Source organism: Mastigoproctus giganteus, chromosome 1 (assembly GCF_048544385.1).
Source record: "Mastigoproctus giganteus isolate SK-2022 chromosome 1, ASM4854438v1, whole genome shotgun sequence".
NCBI classification, from domain to species: domain Eukaryota; kingdom Metazoa; phylum Arthropoda; class Arachnida; order Uropygi; family Thelyphonidae; genus Mastigoproctus; species Mastigoproctus giganteus.
Window position 1 is genome coordinate 78995391 of NC_143575.1, and position 17159 is coordinate 79012549.

The 17159-nt window shown below is 37.1% G+C and overlaps 1 protein-coding gene across 1 annotated transcript in view; it reads right to left on the bottom strand.

Moving 5' to 3' along the window:
• LOC150090913 (PDZ domain-containing protein 8-like) overlaps positions 1–15336 on the bottom strand; it is a 218063-nt gene extending 202727 nt beyond the window's left edge. The window contains exons 1-2 of the mRNA XM_090377161.1: positions 15171–15336; positions 10834–10943 (exon numbers count right to left, since the gene is read on the bottom strand). Of these exons, the coding sequence (XP_090233287.1) occupies positions 10834–10943; positions 15171–15336 (276 nt within the window). The remainder of the gene's footprint in view (positions 1–10833; positions 10944–15170) is intronic.
• Positions 15337–17159: the final 1823 nt, after the last annotated feature.

Genomic DNA, 17159 nt, shown 5'->3' on the forward strand with positions numbered 1-17159 from the left:
TTAAAACGCCAAATACAAGAGGTATTAGAACCTATAGTATTTAGTACAGTGCTTAGGTTGGAGGTTGAGAAGACGAAAGAAGATATTTGTTGACACTAGACTTCAACTTCTGCAGACTGTAATTTTCAGTAAATACGTATGAAGGAAGGCTTGACTAAAGTGCATATTTTCAGTATGAAGGATGGTTGTTCCAGAAAATGGCAGTTGAATGAATAAACGCATTAGATGAAAAGTTGGTTCAGTGAGTTTGAAGTAGGAGAGTAAATGGATGTTGGTGGCATGCGTTTGGGCTGTTTTGAAAGAGAGAGAGCGGGGATTATAGATGCCAATTCAGAAAAACAGTGCCCATGGAAGTATCTGTAGAAAAGGCATGCAGCAGAAACAGTACGTCTATGAGACAGCAAGTGAAGAGACACTGTTAGATATGAGTCATTAATTAACCAAATTGCCCTCTTCTGAATGGAATCTAGAAGCCTGAGAGAGGTTTTGGGGCATCCTCCTCAGATTTGGGAACAATATTCCATGGTAGGGTGGTTTTGCGATTTGTATAGAGTGAACAGCTATTTGGAAGAAAAGTAACACAGAGAGCGAAAGAGCAAACCAAGTTTTTTAGATGCAGAGGATACAATATTTGTATTGTGCTTTGCCAAGAGAGATTAGAAGTCAGGGTAATCCCCAAAACAGATACATCAACTTGCCTAGAAATCGGAGTGTCACCAAAGATAAGCATAGGAGCAGAAGAATCCTTTTTGCGAGATATAAGGCAAGACTGAGTTTTAGAAGGATTTAAATCAACTAAAGTTGTCTTTGCTCCACTGGAGAATTACCTGAAGATAAGCATTTAAGGAATTGTTAGCAGATATTTCAGAAGCTGAAGCTGATTGAACAGAGCAAGGTTTCTCAAACTGGAAAGTGAAATGCAATGTACCACCATCAGCAAAGCTGTGGATAGGATTTCCGGTCAATAGAAGAAGGTCATTAATATACAAGAGGAAAAGAATGAGGGGAAAGAACTGAAACTTGGAGGATACCAGCATTAGTGGAGAAGTTAGAAGACAGAGAGCCATCTACCATCACCCTCTATGAGCAGTCAGAGAGATAACTGGATAACCAATTACAAAGAATAGTTGGCAAACCATAAGATGGAAGCTTGTTTAGAAGATCTTTATGCCAAACATGATTGAAAGGCTTTGAGATGTCAAGAGCAACTGCTTGTGTTTCACAGACCTTTTTCATTTAATTTGTCCATAAATTAGTAACATAGGCCAGAATATCACCTGTGGATCTACATTGACGGAATCCATACTGCCGTTTGTTGATCAGATAGAAGGTTTCTAGGTAGTTTAAGAGTTGGCATTTAATTGATTTCTCCATTACTTTAGAAAGAGTAGAAGTAATTGCAATGGGACCGTAATTGGATGGGAGGGATTTGTCAGTTTTTCGGAACTGGCTGAATATGAGCAAATTTCCAAGCAGAAGGAAAAACACCTTTGGAATAAGAAATTTAAAAAAAAAATTGGCAAAAACAGGAGCAAGTTCAGGAGCACAGGTTTTGAGAACAAGTGGAGAAATATTACAGGACCTGGAGATTTCTGAGCATCAAGATTCGTAAAAATCCTTCTAACATCCTTTTGACGGAAGACCACAGGAGGCATTTCACGGAGCGTGCTGGATGGTGGGAGGTGTTTTCCCAAGATCATTAATACACGAGTTGGAAGAAAAATGGGATGCTAGCAGGTCAGCTTTATCCTTGGCTGAAGTGACAACAGTTATGACCAATAGATTTGGCAAGGGACCAGAATGCTGGGCTACCATTAGGGCAAGAAGCAAGTTTTCTACTCCTAGCCTGTTCAAAATCTAGTTTGGACTCATTAACAACTGATTTACAATTAATACACAATTGCTGCGAGCTTTGGTGTAGGCAGAAAATGAAATTGAAGAATTGGAAACAAGCAAATTAATTGGCTTGTTTCCAATATGCAACATTTTTCTCTTGAATAGCCTTAGCACATTTATTGGAAAACCAAGGTTTAGATAATGGATGAGATTTTAAAGTGGAATGTGGAATGAAGGAGTCCATTCCTACAAGGATAATTTCACTGACACGATCTGAGCAAATGTTCACATCAGAAGTTTTGAAACAGTAATCCGACCAAGGAAAAGAAATCGCACATGTCATCCCATTTTGCATTCTTGTAATGCCAAACAACATGAGGTTGGGAATAGCCATAAGATAAAGACTCCATTGGAGAAGAGACAATCACCAAGTTGTGAGAGGTGCCCAAAGGACCACTTACTTCGACCGTGTACTTAGAAGAGAAAAAATGTTTGTGAGAAAAAGATCAAGCTTGTTGGCTGTACAGTTAGGATTGTCTGGTATTCTGGTTGGTAAATGAATAATCTGTGTGAGGTCATAATTATTGCAAAAGCCTCAGCATCCTAGCCAGCTGGGTCTGTGTGACTAGAAAACGGAAGCCAGCTGGAGTTGTGAACATTAAAATCACCAAGGAAAATTACCTCACTGTTAGGAAAGTCAAGTTGGAGAAAGTCAAGTTGCAAAGAGTTCCAAGTAATTAGTGGAATTGGGAGAACAGTAAAGATAACAGATGAATTTGACAGAATGAGGTAGAGAGATTTTAAACCAGAGGAGATTCCAAATTACCAAGTCTCGGAGAGGGAATATCGGAACGGACATATGCACAAGTACCACCTTTGAGGCAAAAAGAATTATACAGTAAATAATTTGGGCAACTGAGATGAGCAGTAGTTGAATCAACCGATAATTGAAATTCTGTCAGCAAAAGTACATGGGGTTTGGCATACTGCAAGCGGAAATGGAGATCGTTGTGATTAGAATTGAGACCATGTATATTTGTGAAATGAACTAGGAAGTGTTTGTTAAGTTTAGATCTTTTTGCAGATAAGCTTACTCTATTAGTTTGACAATTCAGGGTGTTTGACAATTCAATAGTAAGAAAAAGTGGGGGACATGCTGTATGAAGTAATGAAATTTTTGGATAGGGCTTACACATTGTAAGAATATACCCAAATCTTTGACATAACGTGGCCTCGACAATGCTCCCTCCCCCTGCATACACAGTACTCGGACTCCCTCCCATCACTATCTGGCAGAGCAGAGGTAGCATGATTATACACTAGATGATCTGGAAGCCTCCTAGAGAGTTACCAATAGGTTTGGGCCAGTGTACTAACTAGAGGCCGGCCTGCGAACATAGTTTTAGAGCTGTACTCTCGAAATGTAAGGGAGATTGGATCTCGCCATGATGTCTCATGTAGGAAAGCTGTGTTTGTAGGAAAGCTGTGTTTGTCTAGCGATTTTAGTTTTCTGGTGACTAGGCTAGTGCTCGGGTGTGTGGCAAAAGTTCTCCGCGACTGCAGACTGGTCTGGTTGCTAGCTCGATTGCTACTGTTTTCTTGTGTTGTAACATTAATTCTTGATATATTTATTTATTGACGTTATAGTTTTTGGCGTAGTTAACTAATCTTCAGTTAATAATATTGTTGCGTCTCAGTTAATAATAGTCGGTTGCTTTGAACCGACTATTATAGTTAATGGAAGGCAGAATTAATAGTAAGAAGCTTGGTAAAGGAGGGGGGAAGGAAGAGAAGATTGGAGCTTTCCCCCCACTTCCTTCCAGAGTTCCCACGTTGTACAATACTGATTCTGTAAAGAAATTTTCTGAGAAATCGTCTAAAGTTAAAAATATTAAAGCAAGTAGTGTTTTAAGTAGTGGTGCAATGAGTACTGTTAGTGTGAATACTAAAGCTGGGACGTCTGGTAAAGCTGATTCTCATATCCAGGTAGGTGGTGTGGAAAACGTAGTTAAAGTTGGCTGCATGGTTGAACAGGGGGTGCAGTTAGAAGAAGATGTTGCCGTAACAGATTTCACAAATGATTTGTCAAATGGTAAGATAACTGATTTTCCGGATATTCAGCCTGATAATATGGTTTCTGATGTAGATAGTTTTTATTCGTAATCGGGGAGGAGAAGTACAGGCACAAATGTTCGTGAGAGTGAAATAATTGTTGCTAACATACAGGATCAAAGGCAGGGGTACCCTGACGGGTCTACTATTTTTGAGCTTGTAACAAAGTTGAAGAAAAAAGTTATTGACTACATGACTAGTGAAAATAATAAAGTGACTAAAGCTGCAACTAATTTCTTACTTGACGTATGAATAGACATGGAGACTATATCAACATTAGTCATTGACAATGAACGTCTTAAAACAAGGGTAGAGGAGATGGAGGTGTGTGCCAGTTTATTAGATGACATTGTAAGAGGGCAGCCTTTTCTATCTAATGTTGCAGAACAAAAGGGGACTTATGCGGACAAGGTTAGGTCTGGATTCAGCCAGCCTCAATTAGGTGAACAGGTAATATTAAATGATATCTGTATGGTGGATAATAACAGGAAGCTGAGCAAAGTGGCAAGATTAAATAATAAGGTTATTTTCAGGGCTGAGGAGTCCTCAGAACAGTATAAGTCAAGTCAGGAAGTCAAAGAGGTTATTGTTAACACATTAAAGGAAAAGTTTCAAGAAATAAAAATTAGAAATCTAAGAGCTATACGAAATAAAGGAGTCTTAGTTGAAACAGATAATGATAAGGATTTGGATAAACTCAGTAAGGCAGAGGTATTTTTTCAAAAGGGTATTAATCTGGATAAAGTAAAGTTACAGAACCCTACCATCTTAGTGTATGATGTACCTAAGGAATTAACTCAGGAGGATATTATTAGGGATTTATATAAGAAAAACCTTCAAGATTATGGATATGAGGAGCAAGAGGTCAGAGAGGGCATTGTTTTTAGATTTAGTAACAGTTCCAAGGCAGGGTTTAATAATTGGGTGATTGGGGTAGCTCCTCATATGTTGCAAAATTTGATGTGTAATGACAGGTTGTATTTTGGATATACGTCACACAAATTCAGGCATTTTACAGTTGTGACTAAATGTTTTAAGTGTTTGGGGTATGGCCACTCTATACAACACCGCACACACAAGACTGTGTCGTGTGGTCACTGTGCTCAGGGTGGCCATCTTTTTGTTGATTGCCCAAATAAAAATAAAGATCCATGTTGTGTGAACTGCAAGCGCAGAGGTAGAGCTTATGATCACTCATTAAGGAGTAGTTGTTGTCCTGAGTATAAAAAGGCCCTAGAGTTCGCCAGTACGCGTACCTATGATGGATAACTGTAGTACTTTTAATGTGAATGGTAGTTTTCAAAATAAAGATGAACGTAGTGTGCTTAAGTTGGTTCAACTCAAAGCCCAAAGATGTCGTGCGGTTACTGATGAAATTAGAATGGTGGCCGTGCAAGAAAGTGTTGACATTTTGTGTATGCAGAAGTCGCATGTTGGTTCCTTTGCACATGGACATAAAATTGTTGGTTTTCCTGCTGATGCCAGAGTTATAAGTGTAGTTGATGTGAAACCTAAAACAGCAATTGTGGTCTTTAATAAGTTATTGCAGGTAACTGTACTCTCTGGGCTGTGTAGTCAGAACTCAACATGTGTGAACATTAGTACTCCTAGGTTGACTTTTAATTTAATATCTCTTTATTGTCCTCCAAGTCACGAAATTGTTAATTCTATCCATTATATGGAAACTGTTTTCAGTGAAATTGGTTGTAGTAATTTAATTATTGCATTGGATTCCAATGCAAAGTCTAACTTATGGTTTAGCGGCATGACTGATCAGAGAGGTCGCTTAATGGAGGACTTTATTTTAATGAATAAAGTGTGTGTAGTCAATATATCAGGTCAGCCTTATACTTTAATAATGTTCATGGCAGGTTGAATATTGATTTGACTATAGTTACTCAGGGGTTATCCAGACGAATCTGTTATTGGCTTGTGAAAACGGACTATACGAATAGTGATCATAGATCTTTGGTTTTTCATATTAATTTGGCTGATTTAAATACTTCTTTAGATTTTGATAATTTTGAATTAACTAGATTTACTTATAAGAAGATTAACTGGTCTAGTTTTGCACGGTCAGTGGCTTTAGATTTTTCAGGAGACAATACGGTTAATTTGAATTTTTTAAATGCTTGTGAGTATGCTGCTTTCGTTCAGTCTTCATTGCTTAGAGCCCTCAGTTGTGCCTCAAGAAGACGAGTTAAGAGGCGAGTTGTTAATTGGTGGAATGCGGAATTATCCAGGTTAAGGAAAGAAGTATTTTTATGTAGGAAGGCATATCAGAGGTATAGGCGGTGGGGGCTGAATGAGGCTCAATTTTATCATGCATGTTATAGGAATAAAAAGAAAATTTATTATAGGGCTATTTATGAGAGTAAATTAAAGGCTTGGAGAAATCTAGTTACTAGTGTGGGCAATACAGATCCTTGGGCATTAATTTATAAACTAAGTATGAATAAAGTAAGACCTGGAGAGATAATGAATACTGTAATCGTCAATGGAGTGGAAACAACTGATTGGATTACAACAGTGCAGGCAATAACATCGGAGTTGTTTCCTCATGAGGAAGAAGGGGGGGAGACAACAGAGCAAGAAGGCACCAAGGACTCTAATGTAACATACCTTGGGTCTGTTGATATTAGCTTATTTACTTTAGAGGAATTGAGAGCCGTTTCTAAGAAAATTAACATTTCCAAAGCCCCAGGAATCGATTTAGTAGAGAATATCGCTGTTCTTAAAATGATTGAGCTTTATCCTAACATCTTGTTAAACTTGTATAATAAATGCTTACTTCAAGGTACCTTTCCTGGGATCTGGAAAGTTGGTTTGATCAAACTGTTAGTTAAGCCGGGTAAAAAACCAAATGACCCAAGAGGGTATAGACCAATTTCGTTATTGGCCAATCTTGGCAAAGTTTTTGAAAGATTGTTATTTTTAAGATTGAACCAAGTCATGGATAAAAATGGTTTGACCCTGCCTTATCAGTATGGTTTCAAGAGAGGGCATTCTACGGAGGATGCCATTAATTATCTCATCAATTTCACCAACCAGGCAGAGGATAAGTATGTGTTAGCCATCTTTATAGATTTTACTGGAGCTTTTGACATGGTGTGGCATGAGAGTATTCTGTCTGCATTAAGGGGTATGCAATGTCCAGACTTATTGTATAGGACGATACAGAGTTATTTGTATTGTAGGAAAATTATACTGAAAGCTAAGCATCTACAGTTTAATAGGAATCTTTCGAGAGGGTGTCCTCAGGGGTCTGTATTGGGCCCACTTTTTTGGAACTTAGTACTTAATTTATGGCTAGAACAATCAATTGAAAATCTGCATAAGATTGCTTATGCAGATGTATCTGAGGTGAAATATCTAGGTATAAGAATTGATGATAGATTATCGTTTTTCCCACATTTAAATTACTTACACGAAAAAATTAAAAATTTAGTGCAGCAATAATTCGATTAACACGGTCAGATTGGGGGTTGAAAAGGAAAGTTTTAAATTTATACTACAAGGCAGTCTTCTTACCCATAGTTGCGTACGGAGCATCAGTGTGGTACTTCAGAGTTACTAACGTTAAATTTAAACAGAAATTGTTATCGATTCAGCGCTCAATGCTTTATGTTATTTCTAATTTGTGCAGAACAGTCTCAACGAATGCTATGCAGGTTTTGGCAGGGCATTTGCCTCTAGACTTGTACATTGTGTATCAGGCCCTTTGTTATTACTTAAAAAAAGGCATAATGGTTTCTTTCATGAATATTACACCTGATGTCACTATAGAGATAGCTAAAGCTAAGAAAAATGTTCTAACACAGTTGATTGGTATGTGGCAACAGAGATGGGATCTTAGTGCAACTGGGGAGGTGACTAGATTGTTTATTCCAACAGTTAAATTTACTTATGATAGTAACAACAAATGGTTTTTCCTTCTATGGTAACATTGTTTATTTTAACTGGCCATGGCTCATTAAATTTTAAACTACATTACTTTGGTCTAGTCAGCTCTCCTTTATGCACTTGCGATCAACCTGAGACTTGGAGTCATTTATTATATGATTGTAGTTTGTATGTTGAACATAGAGAAAGGCTAAAAGTGAAGATTGGTAATTTAGTTAGAGGCTGTGAAAGTGACCTTATTGCTAATCAGGATAAATTTCAAGCACTGCAAGAGTTCTGTGTAACTGTTTTTCAATGGAGAAGACATTGGAATAATCTAATGATTACTAATTAAGATTTGGTTATATACATTTTGATTATTTGTGTTTTTTTTCTTTTTTCCTTTTAGTTTGTTTATATTATGTGTGTGTATATATGTATTTTATTTATTTCTTTTTTTTTTTTTTTTTGCTGGCTCTCAGGTGTGGGCAGCCTGGGAGCGGGATTGCTGGCACCCACCGGTATAGCACTACTTCCGGTGGGTGCGGGATTTTTGTGCATGAGGCACTTAAAATAGAAGACCAGGCCCAGCACCAAGTGAATATGGGCGGCCATTAGGGTCTATTCGCCAAGGGGCAGCGGCTGTGCAGGTGACAGCTTCTCCCTGATGGCGAAGAGACCTTCCATACAGGTCTATTTTGCAGAGGTTCTGCACAAAGTCAACTTTATCAGGTGGAGATAGACGGAAGTCTAGGTGGCACCTTAGACATAATAATAATAATAATAATAATAATAAATAAGTCATACTGCATGATGGAAGAGATGGGAAGGGTTGACCGTAACTTAGCTCTGGAGGCCAAACGTGGGTTCTACCACTCCAAGCCTCTTGGTGGTATTGCACCGGTTGATGAGATTTATCTCCCACCTAGTATTGCCTGATAACACAGAGAGGCAGCATTCCTCCATCCGGTGTGAGCACCAAGCCTCATCCCTTGCTTACGTTGGTTCACACATGGGTGGCCACCCACAGTGTGCTTTCGCATGGGGGTTTTACCTGGGATTACTAACAGTCCCACCATCACGAAGGTGCGAGCAGAGGATTTGGCTGTCAGAGACCGTTCGGACTTCATCGAAATTGGGTCCACTTGTCTTGAGTGTCACCTGAATATCAGTTCCATCAGCGTTTTTGACTCCCAAGTAGCAAGTATAGCTTGTCTGGCATATGTGAGAGAATGTCTGCGACAACCTCAAGGACTAAAGGTACTACTCAAGTACTTTTGAAGGCATACACATATCGGCACGGCATATAATATGCTAGAAGAAAATGGATGTCAATGATATTATTGCATAAACCTTGAAAATTCTATTGTATTATGGTGTTTTGTGTTTAAAATAAAACAATCCCTCAAATATACATATTTCCATACCCTTGATTATTTGTAGGCTTCCCCATATCCATCTCTCCTTTTCAGGTCAGGTTCTTTAGTTTTTTTTTTTTTTTTTTCTTCTCTAATTTTCATGTTGTGGTTGTGTATATTGTGTTCTGCAGTTTTGGGTTTGTGGGTATTTTTGATGAAAACGAGATAGACATTAACTTCCTTTCCTAGAAACTGTAACAGGATGAGTATTTCTCACCCCCACACAATCTTCTATTGAATGGTATTTTTGTTGAAAATGAGATAGACATATTAACTTCCTTTCCCAGAAACTGTAACAGGATGAGTATTTCTCACCCCCACACAATCTTCTACTGAATGGCATTTTTGTGTAACATGGGCATAAAATAGTTTAGTTGGGTATTGTTGGCCAGACTGCTTTCTTAGCTTCTTGGTAGCTTGTACTGTCCTATTTCTTTTGTATATTGCCTTTTCCATATTTAACAAGTTCATCCCCATCTTCCCTGACAAAGATACACTTGCTCCTGTTACTTCTTGTTTACTAATTCCTGGAGTATCTCATCTCTTGTCACATTAAAGTCCCACTCAGTGATTATTCCTCAGGATGAGTTAAGGGTTGTATGGGGGTAATTGTGGTCAGCATGTTTAAGAAGTTTGTTGCCTTTAATAAATTCTCAGAAAGTTTGGCATTTTCTAGCTCTACTATCAGACCTCCAGATCATCAACATTTGATTGACTAAGGCATTTCTGCACTTCCTTTGAATACTTTCTGAATGAAAAATAGAGCCATTCTTATAACATTCTGTTCTCCTGTAAAGTGTATCATTGGTATAATGGGATAGCATTTGAGTGGATTTGTTCTCTGCTTCATTGCAACACTATTTCCAGTGTCATCCATTTTTCTGCTGGTTTAAGTCAGTGCGGTTCTGCCAGGTGGTCAAGCAATTAATAAAAGTTAGGCTAGTAAGACATATTAAGAAAGCAGAGATGAATTTCCTTTCTGGGTTCTTACTTCTAACTTTTCGAATATAGAACTACTTAAAATAAAATTACAATAGCATAAATAAAACTTCACTCTTGCTAATCAAGTGCATCATCTAAACCACACAGGAAATGCTTGACCATGAATAAGCATGACACCCAGGGCTCTTATTGAAGGACAACATGAAATAAAATTTTAATTAGAACCACACACACACACGGTAAACGTTAAACATCTAACACAAAGTATAGACACATGATGACCAATTCATTAACTAGAGATGAAAAACATCTGAAGCAAAAATTCTCAGAATTGTTTTAAAAATCCAAATTTAAAATAAAATCAGTTTTACTGCTATTTTGAAGAAAAGATAAAGTAAAACTATGTTAGAATGGTCAGAAAATGGGCCAAAAAAATTCTCCATTATAAATCTGAAGGGTTAGCCTATAAAAAAAAACAAAGACCTGATCACCCTCACATGAGTCTAGACCAGCTAATTATTCTATTTCCTCTTCCATTTTACCACATAGCTATTAATTACAGTTTTCTAATACTCCAGCAACAACACCAGATTTTACATAAAAGTCACTCCAGTGGTTCCAAACTAGCTACAGAAAGACTCACCTGCTTAAAGAGTATGCCTAATGGCTGTCCTTTCTGGCGTATAATCTCTAATTCCAAGGAAATCCAGGAACCACCATAAAACTGTACTACATCTACCCAAGCAGTTGAATCTAAAAATAGAGAAAATATTTATATTATATTTTGCAAAATGAGTACATAGCAGATAAAGTGGAGTAAGGCAGCTTTGAGAAATTTGTGGAAAAATTTGATTTGGAAAATACACATTAAACTATGTTCTGTATGGTCCTTTTTTCCTACATTTTAAACAAATAATGAATGTGAACAAAACCAAAAATCCCTTTTTAAGTTCAGATTTTTAACATTATTACTGTACTACACTCTGTATTGAAGTCCTATTATCAATATTCTTTATCAACCTATTATAGTTTTTACAATACGCTCTGCATCAAAAAATTGCCCATCCTTAAAGGAGTTAATGGAACAGCCTGAAAATCTATTTACTTAAGATGAGCATTCAGCTAGAAGAAATTAAACTGCAAAAAAGGTGCAGTTTAACAAGAATTTCAGCTTAATCATTATGTTGCATTAACCCATTCAAAAGCGATTTCCCTGAACATATGTAAGCTTCCTATAGTGAGTTTTCAATATGGGCAGACTCTGTGGAGTGAGTTTATTATATTTTAAAATTTTGTAAATATGAAAATTTTATACATATATGCATTTAAATATTAATCTCTTCTTATTTCGATTTGACTTCCTATTACTGAAGAAAAATTATTGCCAAAATGAAACCAGATTTAAACTAAATAATTCTGTGTAAAAAAAAAAAAAAAAAAAACGAACTAAATTCATTACTTTTTTTAAGCAGTAATATCCAGACAGATCTTCAGATATTAATTCCAAATTGTTTTCAAAAATCAATTGCATGAACATAAGACTGATTATACCAGTCACATACCTATTCAGCCTATATAGATGTCATGTGTCTAAATAGTTCATCTTGCAACCATTTAGGTCTAAGCCTGGAACACTGTCTTCATCAGAATGAAAAGCCCAGTAGCTTCTATGATTACTTCTCTGAATGCTTCCCAATTAGAATTTGCTGTTGGTCAGTTGGTCCCACTGCACAGAATTTAAAAATTGTCTGAGACCATTCCATCCACACTTATGAAAGCAAAATACATTCCATTTACCCTTGATAGTAGTTATCTCTTTAATTAAATTCCACTAATACACTGCGATTGCTGCCACCCACTGAGTAGGTCCTTATCCTGCAGATTCTTAATGCACAAAGAATCACTGCTATTAACCAGATCAAGAGTATTGCTTCCTCTTGTTCCCTATCTAATATGCTGCTATAGAAAACAGTCATCCAATAAAACTACGAACGAAAGTCGTTGTTGTTGTTATTTGGTTTTTAGGAGCATTAGCAACTAAGGTCATATTGCTCGGGGATATGCGGTGGTCATTCCCTGCCCTTTTCGCATCTTCCGTATTTGGTGGTGACGGGCTCGAACCCCGGTCTAATCAAGAAGCATGTGCTACACACTGCTGCTCCTTCACACCTGGCTACGGAGGCGCCTACGAACAAAAGTCGTAGTGTCACTGACCAACCCACAAGTTCCAGCCAACATCTGGAAAGTTAAAATCGCCATTATAACACATTCTGATTCACTGGCCCACTATTTCTCTGTATAGCTGTTTGGCCTATAACACACTCCTACTCCCAATTTTGTTTTTCCTGTGTTTATATCACAGCAAACTGACTAAACATTGCACTGGTAACCCATGTTGACTGGATGCACAGCCTTTGACTTAATATGCTTCTTAACTAAGAGCATAGCCCCCCTCCTCCTATCTTGTCCGTCCTTCCTGTATATATTGTACTTCCCATATTCAAATTCGGAATCACTTATGTCTGAGTGACACCATATGTCCACTATCCCTACGCCTGCATTTGATGATTTAATCAGTACTCAAATTCACCAGATTTATTTACAACGCTCCTAGCATTAGTGTCTATGCAAGTATACATACACATGTTCTTACTCTTAGTTACCCTAACACAGCCCATTTATTTACTTGTTCTATGATGGCTCACAGCAGGGCTTGAAATCTCCGAGACCTTACTTTCCAGGATGCTGTGTGTTCCAACAGAAGCAGTGCAAGAATCACTTTCACCTCTGCTTGCTACTCTAGTTAAACTATTAGAGTGTGTATGCCCCCCCCCCCCCCCAAGCTAGCAATTTTCCAACCCACCTATTAATGTTGTGATAGCATCAGCAAATAATCTTGTACCCCTTTTATTTAAGTGTATCCCATCCTATCCCTGTAAAAACGGTCTCTCCAGTTAAGAAGCACAGGCCATACTGCAAAAATTGATTCTACCCCCTTATATAAGGTTATCTAAGTCTGTTTCAGTGTATATGATCTGATGGAAGGTATACGGAGACAAAAGTGAATCAGATGGTGTGAGCAATATGCACTGCAAAGGCCTCTAAATGAGTACATTGTAGTAGATGTTTGGATGGAATTCATGATTCCACCAAAATGGCAACATCTCCATTAGCTGTGTTTGTTGAATGTCTCTTCTGCAGAGATTATAATTTTAAATAGAAAGATAAACTTCAGAAATCAAGTTGGTTTCCTGCAAACATATACCCGCTGGGTTATATCGAGTGCAGTAGCTCACCCTGATTACTGTCGTTAACCGCCCTGCTAATCTTTGTATCTTCTGCAAACTTTGACATTAAACTTGATATACCTTCATCAATATCATTGATAAATATTGAAGTCAACAATGGGCCCAGCACTGAATCTTAGGGTATACAAGACAGGGTGGTTATTAATAGGCACTGCTCTTCATGGACATTAGTCCATGAAGAGCAGTACCCATTAATAACTACTGTCTTCCTCTTCACCATCCCTTTATCCATAGCAGTAAATATAGCTTTTCCACCATAAATCTGGAGAGCTAGCAGATTAAAACTAAGAATTGCATAAACTTAAGTATGGCAAGCACTCTACAGTAAAATAAATTCTGATGATGATTGGCAGAAAATAAACTAAATACAAATATGCAAATTAAAATATAAAAAATTATACTAACAAAAATGAAAATATATTTAGTAACAGATAACTAAATCAATATCAATCCACATAACTAACTAAATGAAAAAAAATACTCAAATAAACAAAAGGAAATAAAAAAGGGAGAAGGGATGGTCAAACAGTTTGTAATTTTCTTAGTTAGGGGCACTAGTGAACTCTGCCTCTTGACAGTTCACTATGGACATACACCAATGAGCCAAAACATTATGACCAGCGGGTGATCATGCAAATCTAAGCAACTGCAGGTGAACTACAGAGCATGTGTGGGTCAGGACATGGTATAAAAAACACCGGATATTGAGCTCCGTTAATCAGTGTTACTCTTGTTCTTCAGATAGGAAAGGCAGCGGACCAAAGTGAGTTTGATAAAGGCCAAATTGCAATGGCCAGTCGACTGGGTCAGAGCATATCCAAAACAACATGGCTGCAGCGATGCTCACAGTCAGCCGTAGTTAGTCCCTACCAAAGGTGGTCCGAGGAGGGGAACCCCGAACCGCTGGCAAAGTGTTGGACGACCACGACTCATCAATGCTTGAGGTGAGCGAAGGCTCTCCCTTACATGGCAACAGAAGGGCAACTGTGGCGCAACTCGCCGGTAACTGGAATGCTGGTGATGGTAGTAATGTGTCACAACACACAGTACATCGAACACTGCTGAAAATGGGGCTGCGTAGTCGCAGGCTGCTCTGAGTGCCTATGCTAACCACAGTTCACCGGTGACAGCACATACAATGGGCAAGCGAGCATCGAAACTGGACCTTGGGTGATTGAAGGTCGTCTGGTCCAATGAATCACGTTTCCTGTTGCACCACGTGGATGGCCGGGTACGTGTGTGCGTGTGTGTGTGTATTGTTTACCTGGGGAAGTGATGGTGCCGGGATGCACTGTGAGATGAAAACAAGCCAGTGGCAGCAGTATCTGGTGGGTCCAGCCATCCATGTGCTGGGCACTCTGACGTCTACCACCTACTTAAACATCATTGCTGACCAGGTACATCCTTTCATGGATGTACCTGGTAAATGCCATGAAAGGCTCCTCCAAACCATATAGGAGCTGGTGATATGCTAAGTCATTCACAATTTCAGTTCATTCATGAAAGCTGAGCGCCTTCACAAGTATATTTAATAGTGGGCACATTAACACCATCCATACAGTAAAAACAGGAACTAATTTAAAATTAATAACGGATTCCTTCAAATAGGAGAATGCAGACTAGGAACAAATTTTTTAATTTAAGTGCAATACCAGAAAAGAACTTTACTTACCTAAAGTGAGAGTGCAGAATAGCTGAGATGTAGTATCAACAGTTGTTAAACGTGAGCATTCTACAACCTCTACTTCTAACTTCCCTTCTAATAAACGATCTTCATCATCAGAAACAGAAGAACAAATAGGAAATTCTGGTAGTGGGAAAAATGGGGAAAATCTCATTTTGTAATTTGGCAAAGTGTGTTTCTTCCTTAATGTTCTTCTTATCTAAATCAAAAAGATATGATAGAGATAACTAAAATTTATTATATTAGTCATTTTGAATAATTTTATTTTTACATTTAAAACAGAAATTTATCATAAGTCATTTAGATTTCAGGTAAATCAGCAATTAAGACTGTGCAGAAGTTCAATTTCTTTAAGATTTCAAAAAAAAAAAAAAAAATGAAAGTTGTATGATTATAATAATTTTTACTGGCTGATTTTGCTATTAAAAATAATTTACAATTTCATAAGTCAAATTTTGGAGCCAAAACAGAACTTTATCGAGGATGTGGCAGTGTAAACTGTGCAAACTAACTAAATTTGAATTCTTACCAATTGTGTCCACATTATTAAAATAATTATGGATTGCCGGATCTCTTCTCCTGAAACAAAACAAATTCATAAGATATATAGAAGAGAGTAAGTCATTTGCAAGGAACAGCTATAATAATATATCAGGTCCTTGCAAATGACTGAACCCTTGCATTATGGAATAATTCAAGTATTTGTCTAGTTTACGTCTTAAAAAATGAATTTAAATTTTCTGAAGTGGCTGAAAAGGAGATTCCAAAAAAATAAAAATCTAAAATGTGAAGTTTCAATTATTGGTATGGATGAGCATAGTTACAAAGTAAAAGCTAATTAAAAAAAAATAAACTATATTCATCAAATGTAAGTTCTGAAAGTTTACAAGTTAACATGTTTATCACAAATAAGATTCTACTAATTACGGTGGGCACCTCTTAAAATTAATAAGCCTTTCTAAATATGTTTAAACAAATAGCAAAACGTCTCATAAATGAACCTTAAATAATATATTAAAACTACATATAAATTAACCTGAATAGTTTTTCTTCCATGCAGAAAATAAAGGCTTGTTGCATGTTAAAAGTTTGATTTGGTCCTCCTAATTCTTTAGGTATAAAAAGCATCCTCATTCAATTATAGTTCCAAGCTTTTTTCAGTTGGCCACCAGAAAAATTAATTGTTCCAACATTGAAGGATATGCATACTTAAGGTATTCACAATATGGAAAGCTCATACCTTGTATTCTCTTGGATACAAACCAGAAAAGAAATATTCCTCTATTATCATATTAAATAATTAAAAAATACTGAATATCTGTAAAGTAATCTTTTTGCTGAAGCCAAACAATTTCTGTGATTGCCTTCAAATGTTAATGCTTAATATTACTTCATAAACAGTATAATTAAGCAACTCTAATTCTGCAAAAATCAAAGGATTAACAACAGATAAAAAACATAATCAGAGAAAATAACTTAACATGGGAAACAAGATTATCTTTCAGAGTTAGAACAAATATTACGATTAGATAATCGGCAGTAAACCGTTACAGGAAAAATTCATTTAGTACTTTTAACTTCAATCCATACTCAATTCCTATTTTACCCTACTCCTCTCTGAATAACATTTTTATGCTGAGCACTCGGCATAACAATGTAATTGTTCATAACGACATAATTGTTGTTGTGGGTAGCTCTATTGTCATGGAAAAGGGGAATATATTGTGCAAAAAGGATTGGTGGACAGGACAAAGGTATGTCTGCCGCGGACAAAAGTTGATGACATTGTAGAGCAGATATCATCTTTTAAAGGCACAAAAAGTGATATTGTTGCACACGTTGAAACTAATGACATTAAGAGAAGGAGATCTGCAGATTTACTTAGCAAGTACAGGTCAATGCTGAAAAAAAGTTAGGGTTAAATTTGAAAGTGTCTGCAATTCTGCCCAGACATGATAGGAGAGAGTATATGATGAG